The 20,951-nt window shown below is 44.6% G+C and overlaps 1 protein-coding gene across 2 annotated transcripts in view; it reads left to right on the top strand.

The window, feature by feature from the left end:
- LOC140726090 (interferon-induced very large GTPase 1-like) overlaps positions 1 to 20,951 on the top strand; it is a 93,809-nt gene that overhangs the window by 22,366 nt on the left and 50,492 nt on the right. The window contains exon 1 of one of the 2 annotated variants that reach the window (XM_073042028.1): positions 17,039 to 20,533. The exons of the other annotated variant lie outside the window; for it this stretch is intronic. Coding sequence (XP_072898129.1) covers positions 17,042 to 20,533 — 3,492 coding nt within the window. The 5' untranslated portion in view covers positions 17,039 to 17,041. Of the gene's footprint in view, positions 1 to 17,038; positions 20,534 to 20,951 lie in introns of those variants that run through there. 2 annotated transcript variants of the gene reach the window in all.

Here is a 20,951-nt window from a genome sequence, read left to right on the forward strand (position 1 = left end):
TTACAATACTCAAAGTCAGGCCTCACCAGTGCCTTATAAAGCCTCAGCATCACATCCCTGCTCTTGTATTCTAGATCTCATGCAACGAATGCTAACAATGATTGCATTTGCCTTCCTCACCACTGACTCAACCTGCAAGTTAACCTTTAGGTTGTTCTGCACAAGGACTCCCAGTCCCTCTGCATCTCAGATTCCTGGATTTTCTCCCCATTTAGAAAATAGACCACACATATATTTCTACTACCAAAGTGCATGACCATGCATTTTCCAACGTTGTATTTCATTTGCCAATCTCTTGCTCATTCTTCTCATCTGTCTTAGTCATTCTGCATCCTACCTGTTTCCTCAACACTACCTGCCCCTCCACCAATCTTCATAGCATCTTCAAACTTGGCAACAAAGCCATCTATTCCATCATCTAAATCATTTATATACAGCATAAAAAGAAGTGATTCCAACACTAACCCCTGCAGAACACCACAGGTCACTGGCAGCCAACCAGAAAATGATCCTTTTATTCCCAGTAACTGCCTCCTACCAATCAGCCAATGCTCTAACCCTGTTAGTAATTTTCCTGTAATACCATGGGCTCTGAACTTGGTAAGCAGCCTCATGTCTGGCACCTTGTCATAGGTCTTCAGAAAGTCCAAATATACAACATCCACTGCATCCCCTTTATCTATCCTACTTGTAATCTCCTCAAAGAATTCCAACAGGTTCACCAGGCAGGATTTTCCCTGAAGGAAACCATGCTGACTTTGTACTATCTTGTCCTATGTCACCAAGTACTCCATCACCTCATCCTTAACAGTTGACTCTAACATCTTCCCAACCACTGAGGTCAGGCTAACTGGTCTATAATTTCCTTTCTGCTGCCTTCCTCCTTTCATAAAGAGTGGAGTGACATTTGCCATTTCCCAGTTCTCTGGCACCATGCCAGAGTCCAATGATTTTTGAAAGATAATTTCTAATGCAACTACAATCTCTAACGCTACCTCTTTCAGAACCCTAGGATGCAGTTCATCTGGCCCAGGTGATTTATGTACTTTTAGATCTTTCAGCTTTTTGAGCACCTTCTCTCTTGTAACAGTAACTGCACCCACTTCCTTCACACACTACAACATCAGGACTACTGCTGGTGTCTCCCACAGTGAAGACTGATGCCAAATACTCATTTAGTTCATCAGCCCTCTCCTTGTCCCCCGTTATTATTTCTCCTGTCTCATTTTCAAGCAGTCATATATCCACTATCATTTCTCTTTTATTTTTAACATACTTGAAAAAGCTTTCACTATCCACTTTGAAATTATTTGCTAGCTTGCTTTCATATTTCATCTTTCCCTTCTAATGATTCTTCTCGTTGCTCTCTGTAGGCGTTTAAAAACTTCCCAATCCTTTAGCTTGTCACTAAGTTTTGCTTTGTTGTATGTCCTCTCTTTTGTTTTTACAATAGCTTTGACTTCCTTTGTCAGCCACAGTTATACTATTTTATCATTTGAGTAAATCTTCATTTTTGCAAATCACATGTCCTGTACTTTCCTCATTTTTCCCAGAAACGCACGCCATTGCTGCTCTGCTGTCATCTCTGCCAGCAGCTCCTTCCAATTTACTTTGGCAAACTCCTCTCTCATACCACTGTAATTCTCCTGATATGACAGACTCAACAACACATGAACCTGAAACACTGACCCTGTTTCTCTCTCTACAGATGCTGCCTGACCTGCTGAGTATTTCAAGGATTATCTGATTACAACCCAGGAAAAAAATGTGCAGAATCCTTATTACATTCCCTTGAGAGAAAGTGCATCATTTATTTACTAAGGACAGCATTCCCTTAAATGATCTAAGTCTCTCTGTAGGTTCACTGTTTCCTCAACACTACCTGCTCCTCCACCTATCTTTGTATCATTGGCAAATTAAGCCACAAATCCATTAATCCCTTAGTCCAAATCTTTGACATACATCGTAAAAAGCAGTGGTCCCAACACCGACCACCATGGAACTCCTCTGGAAACTGGCAGTCAGCCAGAATAGGGTCCCTTTATTCCCACTCTCTGTTTTCTGCCGATCAGCCAATGCTCCACCCATGCTAGTAACTTCCCTGCAATTTCATGGGATCTTATCTTGCTAAGCAGCCTCATGTGCGGCACCATGTCAAAGGCCTTCTGAAAATCAAAGTACACCATGTCTATTGTATCTCATTTGTCTACCCTGCTTGTAATTTCCTCAAAGAATTGCAGTAGGTTTGTCAGGCAGGATTTCCCTTTCAGGAAACCATGCTGGCTTATCTTGTCATGTGCCTGCAGACATTCCATAACCTCATCCCTAACAATCAATTCCAACAACTTCCCAACCACTGATGTCAGGCTAACAGATCTATAAGTTTCCTCTCTGCTGCCTCCCACCTTTCTTAAATAGCGGAGTAACATTTGCAATTTTCCAGTCATCCGGTACAATGTCAGAATCTATCAATTCTTGAAAGATCATTGTTAATGCCTCCGCAATCTCTCCAGCTACTTCCTTCAGAACCCAAGGGTGCTTTCCATCAGGTCCAGGAGATTTATCCATCCTCAGACTATTAAGCTGCCTGAGCATTTTCAGCCATAATTTTCACTGCACAAACTTCACTTCCCTGACATTCTTGAATGTCCGGTATACTGCAGATGTCTTCCACTGTGAAGACTGATGCAAAATACGCATTCAGTTCCTCTGCCATCTCAGCATCTCTCATTACAATATCTCCAGTGTCATTTTCTATTCGTCTACACTCAACTCTCTTTTACCCTTTATTTTCTTAGAAAAGCTTTTAGTATCTTCTTTGATATTAATCACCAGCTTCCTTTCATAATTCATTCTTTCCTTCCTAATGACTTTCTTAGTTTCCTTCTGTAAGTTTTTAAAAGCTCCCCAATCCTCTATCTTCCCACTAGCTCTGGCTTTGTTGTATGCCCTCCAGTTTGCTTTTACTTTGGCTCTGACTTCACTTGATAGCCATGATAGTGCCCTTCTTCCCTTAAAAAATTTCTTCCTATTTGGAATATATCTATCTTGCACTTCCCTCATTTTTTGCAGAAACTCCAGCCATTTCTGCTCTGCTGTCCTCCTGCAAATGTCCCTTTCCAGTCGACCTTGGCCAGCTCCTCTCTCAAGTCACTGTAATTGCCTTTATTCCACTGAAATACTGACACATTGGATTTTAGTTTCTCTTTCTCTAATTTCAAAGTGAACTCGATCATATTGTGATCACTGTTCCCTAAGGGTTTCTTAAGCTCTCGCCATCTCGTAGACATTCTACAAATTCTCTCTTGAGGTCCAGTACTGGCCTAATTTTCCCAATCCACTTTCATGTTAAAATCCCCAGTGATTATCATGACATTGCCCTTCTGACACACCTATTCTATCTCCTTTTGTAATTTGTAATCCACATCCCGGCTGCTGTTTGGAGGCCTGTATACAACTGCCATTAGGGTCCTTTTGACAAGCAAGTTAATGCAGTAGTAAAAGCCAGTTTTTTTTCAGCTTCGTACTATTGCCAAAATCAAGTCGTTTCTCTCTTTAAAGATCTTGAGAAAGTCATCCATGCCCTTATATCCTCCCACTTGGACAACTCCAACTCCCTGTATACTGGGATTAGTCAGTGGTCCCTGTCCCACCCGAAATTGGTCCAGAATGCCGCAGCCAGGCTCCTGACGGGTGCCCGGAAGAGGGACCATGTTACTCCTATCCTGGCCTCTCTCCACTGACTACTAGTATGGTTTAGAATTGATTTTTAGGTTCTCCTGTTTGTTTATAAAGCCCTAAATGGGCTGCCCCCCCCCCCCATATCGCAGACCTTCTAACCCCTTATTCTACTTCCCGGTCCCTCAGGTCGGCTGACTTGGGGCTCCTGGCTGTTCTGCGATCTAAATTTAAGCTCAGGGGTGGCCGCGTCTTTGCTGTTGCAGCCCCTAGAGTGTGGAATAGCATTCCCCTCCCCATCAGATCTGCCCCCTCCATCGACTCTTTTAAGTCCAGGCTCAAAACTTACCTTTATTCACCAGAGTTTGAATCTTTCTGATGTGGTTGATTTTTGGCTTGTGCCTAGGCTCGTGTGTTGTTTATTTTGTGCCTATAAGTTGAGTGCCTTGTTGTTTATATCTGTGTCAGGCAGTGCATTCCACGCACCAACCACTCTCTGAGTAAAAAACCTTCCTCTAATATCCCTCTTGAACTTTCTACCCCTTACCTTAAAGCCATGTCCTCTTGTACTGAGCAGTGGTGCCCTGGGGAAGAGGCACTGGCTGTCCACTCTATCTATTCCTCTTAATATCTTGTACACCTCTATCATGTCTCCTCTCATCCTCCTTCTCTCCAAAGAGTAAAGCCCTAGCTCCCTTAATCTCTGATCATAATCCATACTCTTTAAACCAGGCAGCATCCTGGTAAATCTCTTCTGTACCCTTTCCAATGCTTCCACATCCTTCCTATACTGAGGCGACCAGAGCTGGACACAGTACTCCAAGTGTGGCCTAACCAGAGTTTTATAGAGCTGCATCATTACATCACGTCTCTTAAACTCTATCCCTCAACTTATGAAAGCTAACACCCCATAAGCTTTCTTAACTACCCTATCTACCTGTGAGGTAACTTTCAACGATCTGTGGACATGTACCCCCAGATCCCTCTGCTCCTCGACACTACCAAGTATCCTACCATTTACTTTGTACTCTGCCTTGGAGTTTGTCCTTCCAATGTGTACCACCTCACACTTCTCCGGGTTGAACTCCATCTGCCACTTCTCAGCCCACTTCTGCATCCTAATCAATGTCTCTCTGCAATCTTTGACAATCCTCTACACTATCCACAACACCACCAATTTTTGTGTCATTTGCAAACTTGCCAACCCACCCTTCTACCCCCACATCCAGGTCATTAATAAAAATCACAAAAAGTAGAGGTCCCAGAACAGATCCTTGTGGGACACCACTAGTCACAACCCTCCAATCTGAATGTACTCCTTCCACCATGACCCTCTGCTTTCTGCAGGCAAACCAATTCTGAATCCACCTGGCCAAACTTCCCTGGATCCCATGCCTTCTGACTTTCTGAATAAGCCTACCGTGTGGAACCTTGTCAAATGCCTTACTAAAATCCATGTAAATCACATCCACTGCACTACCCTCATCTATATGCCTGGTCACATCCTCAAAGAACTTTGTCAGGTTTGTTAGACATGATCTTCCCTTCACAAAGCCATGCTGACTGTCCCTGATCAGACCATAATTCTATAAATGCCCATAGATTCTGTCCCTAAGAATCTTTTCCAACAGCTTTCTCACCACAGACGTTAGGCTCGCTGGTCTATAATTACCTGGACTATCCCTACTACCGTTTTTGAACAAGGGGTCAATATTTGCCTCCCTCCAATCCTCCGGTACCATTCCTGTGGACAACGAGGACATAAATATCCTAGCCAGAGGTTCAGCAATCTCTTCCCTCGCCTCGTGGGGCATCCTGGGAAATATTCCATCAGGCCTCGGGGACTTACCCATCCTAGTGTATTTTAACAACTCCAACACTTCCTCTCCCTGAATATCAACATGCTCCAGAACATCAACCTCACTCATATTGTCCTCACCATCATCAAGTTCCTTCTAATTGGTGAATACCAAAGAGAAGTATTCATTGAGGACCTCGCTCACTTCCACAGCCTCCAGACACATCTTCCCACCTTTATCTCTAATCAGTTCTATCTTCACTCCTGTCAACCTTTTGTTCTTCACATAATTGAAGAATGCCTTGGGGTTTTCCTTTACCCTACTCGCCAAGGCCTTCTCATGCCCTCTTCTTGCTCTCCTCAGCCCCTTCTTAAGCTCCTTTCTTGCTACCCTATATTCCTCAATAAACCCATCTGACCCTTGCTTCCTAAACCTCATGTATGCTGCCTTCTTCCACCTGACTAGATTTTCCACTTCAGTTGTCACCCATGGTTCCTTCATCCTACCATTCTTTATCTTCCTCACCAGGACAAATTTATCCCTAACATCCTGCAAGAGATCCCTAAACATCGACCACATGTCCATAGTACATTTCCCTGCAAAAACATCATCCCAATTCACACCCGCAAGTTCTAGCCTTATAGCCTCATAATTTGCCCTTCCCCAATTAAATATTTTCCTGTCCTCTCTGATTCTATATTTTTCCATGATAATGCTAAAGGCCAGGGAGCGGTGATCACTGTCCCCCAGATGCTCACCCACTGACAGATCTGTGACCTGACCCGGTTCGTTACCTAATACTAGATCTAGTATGGCATTCCCCCTAGTCGGGCTGTTAACATACTGTGACAGGAATCCATCCTGGACACACTTAACAAACTCTGCCCCATCTAAACCCTTGGAACTAATCAAGTGCCAATCAATGTTAGGGAAGTTAAAGTCACCCATGATAACAACCCTGTTATTTTTGCACCTTTCCAAAATCTGCCTCCCAATCTGCTCCTCGGTATCTCTGCTGCTACCAGGGGGCCTATAGAATACCCCCAGTAGAGTAACTGCTCCCTTCCTGTTCCTGACTTCCACCCATACTGACTCAAAAGAGGATCCTGCTACATTACCCATCCTTTCTGTAGATGTAATAGTATCCCTGACTAGTAATGCCACCCCTCCTCCCCTTTTCCTCCCTCTCTATCCCTTTCAAAGCACTGAAATCCAGGAATATTGAGAGTCCATTCAGTAATGCCACCCCTCCTCCACTCGCAGGGATGACTGGAACAACAATATAAACATATAACAATTACAGCATGGAAACAGGCCATCTCGGCCCTTCTAGTCTGTGCTGAACGCTTACTCTCACCTAATCCCACTGACCCGCACTCAGCCCATAACCCTCCATTCCTTTCCTGTCCATATACCTATCCAATTTTACTTTAAATGACAATACTGAACCTGCCTCTACCACTTCTACTGGAAGCTCTTTCCACACAGCTACCACTCCCTGAATAAAGAAATTCCCCCTTGTGTTACCCTTAAACTTTTGCCCCCTAACTCTCAACTCATGTCCTCTTGTTTGAATCTTCCCTGCTCTCAATGGAAAAAGCCTATCCACGTCAACTCTATCTATCCCCCTCATAATTTTAAATACCTCTATCAAGTCCCCCCCCCAACCTTCTACGCTCCAAAGAATAAAGACCTAACTTTATTAGGTATGAGGTACGAAGGTAAGCTAGCCAAGAATATAAAGGATGATAGTAAAAGCTTCTTCAGGTATGTGAAGAGCAAAAATTAGTTAAGACCAAAGTTGGGCCCTTGAAGGCAGAAATGGGTGAATTTATTATGGGGAACAAGGAAATGGCAGACGAATTGAACAGGTACTTTGGATCTGTCTTCACTAGGGAGGACACAGACAATCTCCCAGATGTAATAGTGGCCAGAGGACCTAGGGTAGCGGAGGAACTGAAGGAAATTGGTGTTGGGTAGACTGATGGGACTGAAGGCCGATAAATCCCCAGGGCCTGATGGTCTGCATCCCAGGGTACTTAAGGAGATGGCTCTGGAAATCGTGGAAGCATTGGTAATCATTTTCCAATGTTCTATAGATTCAGGATCAGTTCCTGAGGATTGGAGGATAGCTAATGTTATCCCACTTTTTAAGAAAGGAGGGAGAGAGAAAACAGGGAATTATAGACCAGTTAGCCTGACATCAGTGGTGGGGAAGATGCTGGAGTCAATTATAAAAGATGAAATAACGGCACATTTGGATAGCAGTAACAGGATCGGTCTGAGTCAGCATGGATTTACGAAGGGGAAATCATGCTTGACTAAACTATTGGAATTTTTTGAGGATGTAACCATGAAAATGGACAAGGGAGAGCCAGTGGATGTAGTGTACCTGGACTTTCACAAAGCCTTTGATAAGGTCCCACATAGGAGATTAGTGGGCAAAATTAAAGCACATGGTATTGGGGGTAGGGTACTCACATGGATAGAAAATTAGTTGGCAGACAGGAAACAAAGAGTAGGGATTACCGGGTCCTTTTCAGAATGGCAGGCAGTGACTAGTGGTGTACTGCAAGGCTCGGTGCTGGGACTGCAGCTATTTACAATATACATTAATGATTTAGAAGAAGGGATTAAAAATAACATTAGCAAATTTGCAGATGACACAAAGCTGGGTAGTAATGTGAAATATGAGGAGGATGTTAGGAGAAAGCAGGGTGACTTAGACAGGTTGGGTGAGTGGGCAGATGCATGGCAGATGCAGTTTAATGTGGATAACTGTGAGGTTATCCACTTTGGTGGCAAGAACAGGAAGGGAGATTACTATCTAAATGGAGTCAAGTTAGGAAAAGAGGAAGCACAACGAGATCTAGGTGTTCTTGTACATCAGTCAATGAAAGCAAGCATGCAGATACAGCAGGCAGTGAAGAAAGCTAATGGCATGCTGGCCTTTATAACAAGAGGAATTGAGTATAGGAGCAAAGAGGTCCTTCTGCAGTTGTACAGGGCCCTGGTGAGACCACACCTGGAGTATTGTGTTCAGTTATGGTCTCCAAATTTGAGGAAGGTCATTCTTGCTATTGAGGGAGTGCAGCGTAGGTTCACGAAGTTAATTCCCGGGATGGCGGGACTATCATATGTTGAAAGATTGGATCAACTGGGCTTGTATACACTGGAATTTAGAAGGATGAGAGGGGATCTGATTGAAACATGTAAGATTATTAAGGGATTGGACACACTGGAGGCAGGAAGCATGTTCCCGCTGATGGGTGAGTCCAGAACCAGAGGCCACAGTGTAAGAATAAGGGGTAGGCCATTTAGAACAGATTTGAGGAAAAACTTTTTCACCCAGAGAGTTGTGGATTTATGGAATGCTCTGCCTCAGAAGGCAGTGGAGGCCAATTCTCTGGATGCTTTCAAGAAAGAGTTAGATAGAGCTCTTAAAGATAGCGGAGTCAAGGGATATGGGGAAAAGGCAGGAACGGGGCAGTGATTGTGGATGATCAGCCATGATCACATTGAATGGTGGTGTTGGCTCGAAGGGCAGAATGGCCTACTCCTACACCTATTGTCTATTATTGTCTCCACTTTTCCCCCCTCTCTATCCCTTTTAAAGCACTGAAATCCAGGAATATTGAGAATCCATTCCTGCCCTGGTGCCAGCCAAGTATCTGTAATGGCCACTACATCATAATTCCATGTATGTATCCAAGCTCTCAGTTCATCACCTTTGTTCCTGATGCTTCTTGCATTGAAGTACACACACTTTAGCCCTTCTACCTTACTACCTTTACACCCTTTATTCTGTTTCTCTTTCCTCAAAGCCTCTTTATATGTTATATCTGGCTTTACTCCATGCACTATACTTGCAGCTCTTGCATGACCTCTATCCTCCTCCACCTCACTATCTGCTCTAACACTTTGGTTCCCCTCCCCCTGCAAATCTAGTTTAAACCCCCTCCCCCGGAGCAGCACTAGCAAACCTTCCCGCAAGGATGTTAGTCCCCCTCCAGTTCAGAAGCAATCCGTCCTGCCAGAACAGGTCCCACCTCCCCTGGAACAAGGCCCAATTGTCAAGAAACATGAAGCCCAACTCCTTAGCCACTAGCTCAATCACGAGCTGCTCTAAAAGGCCATCTCATAGCCGTGCTAGAAATTCCCCTCTTGGAATCCAGTATCAACCTAATTTTACCAGTCTACCTGCATATTGACGTCCCCCATGACTATTGTAACATTGCCATTTTGGCATGTATTTTTTTAACCTTCCTTTGTAATTTGTAGACCACATTCTTACTACTGATTGGAGGTCTGTATACATCTCCCATCAGTATCTTTCTACCCTTGCATATCCTGGCTCTACCCACAATGATTCAAGTCAGAAAAGTGTTTAATTGGAGTGAGGGGAATAATGAGGCTATCAGGCAGGAACTTGGAAGCTTAAATTGGGAACAGATGTTCTCAGGGAAAGGTACGGAAGAAATGTCGCAAATATTCAGGGGATATTTGTGTGGAGTTCTACATAGGTACGTTCCAATGAAACAGGGAAGTTATGGTAGGGTACAGGAACCGTGGTGTACAAAGGCTGTAGTAAATCTAGACAAGGAAAAAAGAAAAGGTTACGAAAGGTTCAGAGAGCTAGGTAATGTTAGACACCTAGAAGATTATAAGGCGAACAGGAAGGAGCTTAAGAAGAAGATTCGGAGAGCCAGAAGGGGCCATGAAAAGGCCTAGGCAGGTAGGATTAAGGAATCACCCAAGGCATTCTACAAGTATGTGAAGAGCAAGAGTGTAAGACATGAAAGAATAGGACCTATCAAGTGTGACAGTGGGAAAGTGTGTATGGAACCGGAGGAGATAGCAGAGGTACTTAATGAATACTATACTTCAATATTCACTATGGAAAAGGCTCTTGGTGATTGTAGTGATGACTTGCAGTGGACTGAAAATCTTAAGCATGTAGATATTAAGAAAAAGGATGCGCTGGAGCTTTTGGAAAGCATTAAGTTGGATAAGTCACCAGGACCGGACGAGATGTACCCCAGTCTACTGTGGGAGGCGAGGGAAGAGATTGCTGAGCCTCTGGCAATGATCTGTGCATCACCAATGGGCATGGGAGAGGTTCCGGAGGATTGGAGGGTTGCAGATGTTGTTTCTTTATCCAAGAAAGGGAATAGAGATAGCCCAAGAAATTATAGGCCAGTGAGTCTTACTTCAGTGGTTGGTAAATTGATGGAGAAGGTCCTGAGAGGCAGGTTTTATGAACATTCAGAGAGGTATAATATGATTAGGAATAGTCAGCATGACTTTGTCAAAGGCAGGTCATGCCTTACAAGCCTGATTGAATTTTTTGAGGATGTGGCTAAACACATTGAAGGAAGAGCAGTACATGTAGTGTTTATGGATTTCAGCAAAGCATTTGATAAGGTACCCCATGCAAGGCTTATTGAGAAAGTAAAATCCAAGGGGACATTATTTTGTCGATCCAGAACTGGCTTGCCCACAGAAGGCAAAGTGTGGTTGTAGACGGGTCATATTCTGCATGGAGGTCGGTGCCTCAGGGATCTGTTCTAGTACCCTTACTCTTTGTGATTTTTATAAATAACCTAGATGAGGAAGTGGAGGTATGGGTTAGTAAGTTTGCTGATGACACAAAGGTTGGAGGTGTTGTGGATACTGTGGAGGGCTGTCAGAGGTTACAGCAGGATATTGATAGGATGCAAAACTGGGCTGAGAAGTGGCAGATGGAGTTCAACCCGGATAAGTATGAAGTGATTCATTGTGGTAGGTCAAATATGATGGCAGAATATAGTATTAATGGTAAGACTCTTGGCAGTGTGGAGGATCAGAGGGATCTTGGGGTCCGAGTCCATAGGACGCTCAAAGCAGCTGTGCAGGTTGACTCTGTGGTTAAGAAGGCATACGGTGCATTGGCCTTCATCAATCATGGAATTGAATTTAGGAGCCGAGAGGTAATGTTGCAGCTTTATAGGACCCTGGTCAGACCTCACTTGAAGTACTGTGCTTAGTTCTGGTCACCTCACTACAGGAATGATATGGAAGCCATAGAAAGGGTGCAGAGGAGATTTACAAGGATGTTGTCTGGATTGGGAAGCATAACTTATGAAAACAGGTTAAGTGAACTCGGCCTATTCTCCTTGGAGCTATGGAGGATGAGAGGTGACCTGATAGAGGTGTACAAGATGATGAGAGACATTGAGAGTGTGGATAGTCAGAGGCTTTTTCCCAGGGCTGAAATGGCTGCCACAAGAGGACACAGGTTTAAGGTGCTGGGGAGTAGGTACAGAGGAGATGCCAGGGGTAAGTCTTTTACTTAGAGAGTGGTGGGTGCGTGGAATGGGCTATCGGCAACGGTGGTGGAGGTGGGTACGATGGGGTCTTTTAAGAGACTTTTGGATAGGTAGATGGAACTTAGAAAAATAGAGGGTTATGGGTAACGTTAGTAATTTCTAAGGTAGGGGCATGTTCAGCATAACTTTGCAGGCTGTAGAGCCTGTATTGTGCTGTAGGTTTTCTATGTTTCTGAAACATTCTGGCCCTGTGTCACTTCTTTCTAATGATTTGATTTCATTTTTTACTAATAGAGCAACACGAACCTCCACTGGCCTTCCAGTCTGTCCTTTCAATAAAAATGTGTATCTTTGGATTAGTGTCCCATGTATAATCATCTTTCAGCCGTGATTCAGTGATGCCAACATCATACCTGCCAATCTACAACTGTGCTGCAAGTTCATCTGCCTTATTCCATATACTGCACGATTTCAAATATAAAACTTACAGTCCTGTATTCACCCTTTTCAATTTTGTCTGCCTTTTACATTGCAACTCAGCATGTTGACTACAATTTTGCCCTGTCAACAGCTTCTCCTCACTACACAGTGCCTCTGTTTGTAAACCAACCACCTCATCTTCAGCACTATCATCCGACTTTCTGACAATACTTCCTACGATCATTAATAAATGAACATGTCCAAAGGGCATGACTAGATATTCATAATGCCCAGTGGGGTATTGAATGTCATCTTCCATTCATCACGCTGACACTTCCAAATTGAATTAAATCCAAGATCCAATTTAGTGAAGAATTTGACCCTTGCAGTAAATCAAAGGCTGAGTTCATTGATGGTAAGCAGTGATGATTTTTATTGGTAATCTTGCTAAGATTCCAATAATCAATATAGGGTCACAAACAAGAGAAAATCTGCAGGTGCTGGAAATCCGAGCAACACACACAAAATGCTGGAGGAACTCAGCTGGCCAGGCAGCATCTATGGAAAATGTACGGGCGACATTCTGGGCCGAGACCCTTCGGCAGGACTGGAGATAAAAAGCTGAGGAGTAGATTTAAAATGTGGGGGAGGGAGAGAGAAACACAAGGTGACAGGTGAAACCTGGAGAGGGAGGGACAGAGTAAAGAGCTGGGAAGTTGATCGGTGAAAGAGACAGAATGTGATGAAAGAAAGAAAAAGGGGGAGGAGCACCAGAGGGAGGTGATGGGTGGGCAAGGAGATCAGGTGAGAGAGGGAAAGGGGAGGGGGTGGCTGGGGGCATTACCGGGGGTTTGAGAAATCGATGTTCATGCCATAAGTAGTCCAACTGTGGCCTGACTAGTGTCTTATAAAGGCTCAGCATTCTCTCCTTGCTTTTATATTCTATTCCTCTTGAAAAAAAATTGCATTTGTCTTTTTTACCACAGACTCAACCTCTAAATTAGCCTTCTGGGAGTCTTGCACAAGGACTCTTAAAACTCTCCGCAGCTTTGATGTTTGAACCTTCTCCCCATTTGGATAATAGTCAACACTATTGGTCCTTTTACCAAAATGCATGATCATACATTTCCCAACACTGTATTCCATCTGCCACTTTTTTGCCCATTCTTCCAATTTGTCTAAGTCCTGCTACAATCACATTGCTTCCTCAGCACTACCTACCCCTCCACCTATCTTCATATCATCCGCAAATTTTGCCACAACCCCATCAATGCCATTATCTAAATCATTGACAAACAATGTGAAAAGTAGTTGTTCCAATTCTGACCTCTGAAGGACGTCGGCAGACAACCAGAAAAGATTATTTGCATTCACAGCCTCCTGCTTGTCAATCATTCCTCTATCCATGCCAGTATCTTTCCTGTAACACCACAGGAATTTATCTTGTTAAGCATCTTCATGTGTGGCACCTTATCAAATGCCTTCTGAAAATCCAAGTAAATAAATTCCACTGCCTCTCCTTTGTCTGCCCTACTTGTTAGTTCCTCAAAGAACTCTAACAGATTTGTCAGGCAAGATTTCCCTTCACAGAAACCATGCTGACTTTGACTTATTTTATCATTAGTCTCCAAGTAGTCTGAAACCTTACCCAGAATAACAGACTCCAACACTTTCCCAACCACTGAGGTTAGACTAACTGGCCTATAATTTCCTCTCTTTTCTCTTCATCCCTTCTTAAAGACTGGAGTGACATTTGCAATCTTCCAGTCCTCCAGGACCATGCCAGAATCAAGTGATTCTTGAAAGATCATGACCAATGTATCCGTTATCTCTTCAGCAAACTCTCTCAGGATTCTGGGATGTCGTCCATCTGATCCAGGTGACTTATCCACCTTAGGACCTTTCAGCTTGCCTCACACTTTTTCCTTTGTAATACCAACTGCACTCACACCTTCTCCCTGACCCTCATTGACCTCTGCCACACTGCTCATGTCTTTCCTTTTATTCCTTATATAACTGAAAAATCTTTTGATATCCTGCTTTATATTATTAGCTAGTCTGCCCTCATTTCATCTTTTCCCTTCTTATAGCTTTTTAAATTGAATTTTGTTGGATTTTAAAAGCTTCCCAATCATCCAAGTTCTCACTCACTTTTACAACATTATATGCCCTTTCCTTGGCTTTTATGTGGTCCTTAGCTTCCTTTGTCAGCCATGGTTGCCTACCCCTGCCATTAGAGAGCTGCTTCTTCTGTGGGACATGTCTATCCGAGAAACTATTTTGAACTGGATTGTGAACTATTCCCAGAAACTTCAGCCATCCCTGTCCCGCCGTCATCCCCACCAGTGTCCTCCTCCAATCCACCTGGGCAAGCTCCTCTCTCATGCCTCTGTAATTCCCTTTATTCCATTGTGATACCGATTGATGTGATTATGCAAATTGCATTAAAAATTGCATAAATTGCAGTCTGAATTCAATCATATCATGATCTATGCCTCCCAGGGGTTCCTTTACATTGATCATCCGGATAGACAGAGGCTTTCTCCCAGGGCTAAAACGGCTAACACGAGGGGGCATAGTTTTAAGGTGCTTGGAAACAGGTAACGAGGGGATGTCAGGGGTAAGTTTTTCACACAGAGAGTGGGGGGTGCGTGGAATGCACTGTCAACGGTGGTGGTGGAAGTGGAAACAGTAAGGTCATTTAAGAGCCTCATAGATAGGTAGATAGAGCTTGAAAAAATAGAGGGCTATGCGGTAGGGAAATTCTAGGTAGTTTCTAGAGTAGGTTATATAGTCAGCACAACATTGTGGGCCAAAGGGCCTGTTATGTGCTGTAAATTTCTATGTTCTATGTTCTATTATGCTCCCTCATCAGATCTGGGTTATTACACAACACCCAAACCAGGATAACCTTTCCCCAAGTAGGCTCAAGCACAAGCTGTTCTAAAATAAACATCTCATAGTCACTCAACAAACTCCCTCTCTCGAGATCAAACACCAACCTGATTTTCTCAATCCCCTTGCATATTGAAGTCCCCCATCACAATTGTGTCATTATTATTATTACATGCTTTTTCTAGCTCCCTTTGCAATATCAACCAACATCTTGGGTACTGTTTGGAGGCCTTTGTATGATTCCCATAATGATTTTACCCTCGCAGTTTTTTCACTCCACCACAAAGATTCAACATTCTCGGACCCTATGTCACCTCTTTCTAAAGGTGTAATTCCATCTCTTACCAACAGAGCCACACCACCGCCTATGCCTTCCTGCCTGTCCATTCGATACAAAGTACATTGTATATTACTTGATGTTAACCTCCCAACTATGGCCTTCTTTCAGCCACGACTCAGAGATGCCCACAACGTCACACCAACCAATCTGTAATTGTGCCATGAGCTCATCAACCTTATTCTAAAAGCTACACACATTTAAATCCAGCACCTTTAGTCCTGTATTCTTTGCCCTTTTAAATTTTGACTCTGTGGTAGAATTTAGCTCTTTGCACTGTCTGTATTTTTACCCAGACATTGGCCTGTCCTTTCTTACATTCATGTTACACCCATCATCTATTGTAAACCTGCTGGCTCATCGTCAGCTCTATCATCCTGGTTCCCATCCTGTGTTCTAGGTTCTGTGTTCTATTTGTGTGGAGACTTGGACATTTCCCTCATCACGGTCATGAACAGCCCACCCCTTACAGTCGGCCTGTGCCCTGGTCCTAGACTCATTAGCCAGTGGGAACATCCTCCCTGTATCCAGCAATGTTAAACTCTGTCCTCAGTTCAGTGAGATCACAACTCATTCTTCTAACCCCCAGTGGACAGAGGGATGGTCTACTCAACTTCTCCTGATGTGACAGACTCACCAACACATGGAGCAGAAACGCTGACCCTGTTTCTCTCTCCACAGATGCTGCCTGACCTGCTGAGTATTTCAACGATTCTGTCAAGTCAACCCAGGGAAAGAAATCTGCAGAATCTTCATTAGACTCCCTCGAGAGAAAGTGTATCGTTCATTTACTAAGGACAACAAGTTTGCACCCAGTCCTCCTGGTGTGGTGTCACAAAGGCCAGGTATAATTCTGTGACCAATTCCAGGTTGCCATGGTGATCACCTACTGACTGTACTCAGTACACACCATGCCAGGACAACGAGACCTGACAGAGGATCACCAGCCAGAGACACGGAACCATTCAGCCCTGAGATCCTGGGACAGGAACTGTGTGTTCCAACAGGACATCAGGCACAGCAAATATCCAGGACAGGAATAGAGTCAAACGATAAATCATTGGAGACAAGTTTTACCGTTGTGGGAATTTGAGAAACAGAACAGTACACCTATTCCCAAAACACCACGACCAGCACGCCGCTCCCCGAACCAGCCACACCCCTGAAAGAACAGAGATTCCAGGAGAACACGGAGCGCATCAGAGACGATGACGAACATTTTACCTTCTGGAAATAATGGGCCTGAAAATCTCAGCCTCCCACAAATTGTAAAGGATTTGGGATTACAGGATCATTATCCTCACAAATTGTCTCTAAAGACTGTACGGGAGAAGTCCCAGGATAAACCGGAGGACAGCAAACCAACTCGAGCAGAAGATCTTCCCTGGCGATTTCTCCAAAGGATCCTCTCAGCCAATTCACTGGCGAGGAATCCCGACTGGCCACCTGATCAGTACAAGCAATGTGTGGACATTGATGATGAAGATTTCGGCCGATTGTTTCAGGTAAAAGAACCGGGGGATGGTGGGATGAATCCTCTGGATATCATTGCTGCCATTTTCCTCTGTACTGACCACTCTCTGCAGCAGGAACTGATGCTGAAGATGTCTCTGTGCCAGTTTGCATTACCCTTTCTGATGCCAGACACACACAGTCACCCCATGGACAAGGTGAGGGGACCCACAGAAGGGCCTGGTGCCACCCTTCTCCTCTGGGCCATGAGGCCCATTGTTAAAACATGGTGCCCACATTCTCCTACACACAGCAGCCCCGTTGTAGAGGTGCCCATCGTGACAGCAGCCATGCCAACGGTGTCCTTCCTCAGACTGGGAAGGTGCACAGTGTCCAAATCCCGAATCCTCAATCTCACCCTGAGTCAGACACAGCTGCAGCAGAACATCTTCCTGCACTCCGAGATGGAATGTGGGAATGTGCCCCGCAGGATATCCGATGGAATGGCTGAGATCAGCTGGTATCTCCCTTCTGGGAAGAGTAACACGGATATTTTCCCAGAGGCTGCTGCATTCATTAACCTCCGAGGCGATGCTGAAACTTTCCAGGGAAACGCTCGGTTTCTGGCAAAAGTATCCACTGCTCTCTTCATTTTCATTGATGTTATCGGTGAGAAGGAACGAGAATTCCTCACCTCTCTCACACAGTCACCAGCAAAACTCTTTCTCATATTCAACACCCACATCAATCAGCAACACATAACCCCTGAGCAGGTGGAGAAACTGTTCAAAGATCTAAAGTTAAAACGTGAACAATGCATTGTTCTGACAAAAATAAATGAGGCTAAACTTGTGGAAAAGCTCCGCTCTCAGATCAAACAAGTAATTCTAATGAGGGACAGGGACCAGCCCTTGCTGAGCCTGGAGAAAATGGCTGACATTGCGATGGAAAGTGGGATTGAGGTCAATGAACGTCAACCTGAGATACAACAAGCCAAGGAACGTACGTCAAAAGTGCAGAGAAAAACAGACACTGAGGAACGATCTCATCAGAATTCATTCAACATCTCAGAGGGATCAATGGGTGTCTCGGAAAGAATAAACAATGATTTCCCAGATGGAAGTAACAATTCTCTACGTGATACACTTTGTCAAATTGTAAAGGATTTGGGATTACAGGATCATTATCCTCACAAATTGTCTCTAAAGACTGTACGGGAGAAGTCCCAGGATAAACTGGAGGACAGCAAACCAACTCGAGCAGAAGATCTTCCCTGGCGATTTCTCCAAAGGATCCTCTCAGCCAATTCACTGGCGAGGAATCCTGACTGGCCACCTGATCTGTCCTCGGACAGTGAGGATGAAGATGATGAAGACTTCAATGATTTATTTGAAGTTAGGGGACAAGGGGATGGTGGGATGAATCCTCTGGATATCATTGCTGCCATTTTCCTCTGTACTGACCACTCTCTGCAGCAGGAACTGATGCTGAAGATGTCTCTGTGCCAGTTTGCATTACCCTTTCTGATGCCAGACACACACAGTCACCCCATGGACAAGGTGAGGGGACCCACAGAAGGGCCTGGTGCCACCCTTCTCCTCTGGGCCATGAGGCCCATTGTTAAAACATGGTGCACACATTCTCCTACAGACAGCAGCCCCGTTGTAGAGGTGCCCATCGTGACAGCAGCCATGCCAACAGTGTCCTTCCTCAGACTGGGAAGGTGCACAGTGTCCAAATCCCGAATCCTCAATCTCACCCTGAGTCAGGCACAGCTGCAGCAGAACATCTTCCTGCACTCCGAGATGGAATGTGGGAATGTGCCCCGCAGGATATCCAATGGAATGGCTGAGATCAGCTGGTATCTCCCTTCTGGGAAGAGTAACACGGATATTTTCCCAGAGGCTGCTGCATTCATTAACCTCCGAGGCGATGCTGAAACTTTCCAGGGAAACGCTCGGTTTCTGGCAAAAGTATCTGCTGCTCTCTTTATTTTCATTGATGTTATCGGTGAGAAGGAACGAGAATTCCTCACCTCTCTCACACAGTCACCAGCAAAACTCTTTCTCATATTCAACACCCACATCAATCAGCAACACATAACCCCTGAGCAGGTGGAGAAACTGTTCAAAGATCTAAAGTTAAAACGTGAACAATGCATTGTTCTGACAAAAATAAATGAGGCTAAACTTGTGGAAAAGCTCCGTTCTCAGATCAAACAAGTAATTCTAATGAGGGACAGGGACCAGCCCTTGCTGAGCCTGGAGAAAATGGCTGACATTGCGATGGAAAGTGGGATTGAGGTCGATGAACGTCAACCTGAAATACAACGAGCCAAGGAACGTACGTCAAAAGTGCAGAGAAAAACAGACACTGAGGAACGATCTCATCAGAATTCATTCAACATCTCAGAGGGATCAATGGGTGTCTCGGAAAGAATAAACAATGATTTCCCAGATGGAAGTAACAATTCTCTACATGATACACTTTGTCAAATTGTAAAGGCTTTGGGATTACAGGATCATTATCCTCACAAATTGTCTCTAAAGACTGTACGGGAGAAGTCCCAGGATAAACTGGAGGACAGCAAACCAACTCGAGCAGAAGATCTTCCCCGGCGATTTCTCCAAAGGATCCTCTCAGCCAATTCACTGGCGAGGAATCCCGACTGGCCACCTGATCAGTACAAGCAACGTGTGGACATTGATGATGAAGATTTCGGCCGATTGTTTCAGGTAAAAGAACCGGGGGATGGTGGGATGAATCCTCTGGACATCATTGCTGCCATTTTCCTCTGTGCTGACCACTCTCTCCAGCAGGAACTGATGCTGAAGATGTCTCTGTGCCAGTTTGCATTACCCTTTCTGATGCCAGACACACACAGTCACCCCATGGACAAGGTGAGGGGACCCACAGAAGGGCCTGGTGCCACCCTTCTCCTCTGGGCCATGAGGCCCATTGTTAAAACATGGTGCCCACATTCTCCTACAGACATCAGCCCCGTTGTGGAGGTGCCCATCGTGACAGCAGCCATGCCAACGGTGTCCTTCCTCAGATTGGGAAGGTGCACAGTGTCCAAATCCCGAATCCTCAATCTCACCCTGAGTCAGGCACAGCTGCAGCAGAACATCTTCCTGCACTCCCAGATGGAATGTGGGAATGTGCCCCGCAGGATATCCGATGGAATGGCTGAGATCAGCTGGTATCTCCCTTCTGGGAAGAGTAACACGGATATTTTCCCAGAGGCTGCTGCATTCATTAACCTCCGAGGCGATGCTGAAACTTTCCAGGGAAACGCTCGGTTTCTGGCAAAAGTATCTGCTGCTCTCTTTATTTTCATTGATGTTATCGGTGAGAAGGAACGAGAATTCCTCACCTCTCTCACACAGTCACCAGCAAAACTCTTTCTCATAGTCAACACCCACATCAATCAGCAACACATAACCCCTGAGCAGGTGAAGAATCTGTTCAAAGATCTAAAGTTAAAACCTCAACAATGCATTCTTCGGGCAAATGTAAATGAGGCTAAACTTGTGGAAAAGCTCCGTTCTCAGATCAAACAAGTAATTCTAATGAGGGACAGGGACCAGCCCTTGCTGAGCCTGGAGAAAATGGCTGACATTGCGATGGAAAGTGGGATTGAGGTCGATGAACATCAACCTGAGATACAACGAGCCAAGGAACGTAGCTCAGAAGTGCAGAGAAAAACAGACACTGAGGAACAATCTCATCAGAATTCATTCAACATCTCAGAGGGATCAATGGGTGTCTCGGAAAGAATAAACAATGATTTCCCAGATGGAAGTAACAATTCTCTACATGATACACTTTGTCAAATTGTAAAGGATTTGGGATTACAGGATCATTATCCTCACAAATTGTCTCTAAAGACTGTACGGGAGAAGTCCCAGGATAAACTGGAGGACAGCAAACCAACTCGAGCAGAAGATCTTCCCTGGCGATTTCTCCAAAGGATCCTCTCAGCCAATTCACTGGCGAGGAATCCCGACTGGCCACCTGTTCAGTTCCAGCAATGTGAGGACATTGATGATGAAGATTTCG

This window comes from Hemitrygon akajei, chromosome 4, assembly GCF_048418815.1.
Source record: "Hemitrygon akajei chromosome 4, sHemAka1.3, whole genome shotgun sequence".
In the NCBI taxonomy this organism is placed as follows: domain Eukaryota; kingdom Metazoa; phylum Chordata; class Chondrichthyes; order Myliobatiformes; family Dasyatidae; genus Hemitrygon; species Hemitrygon akajei.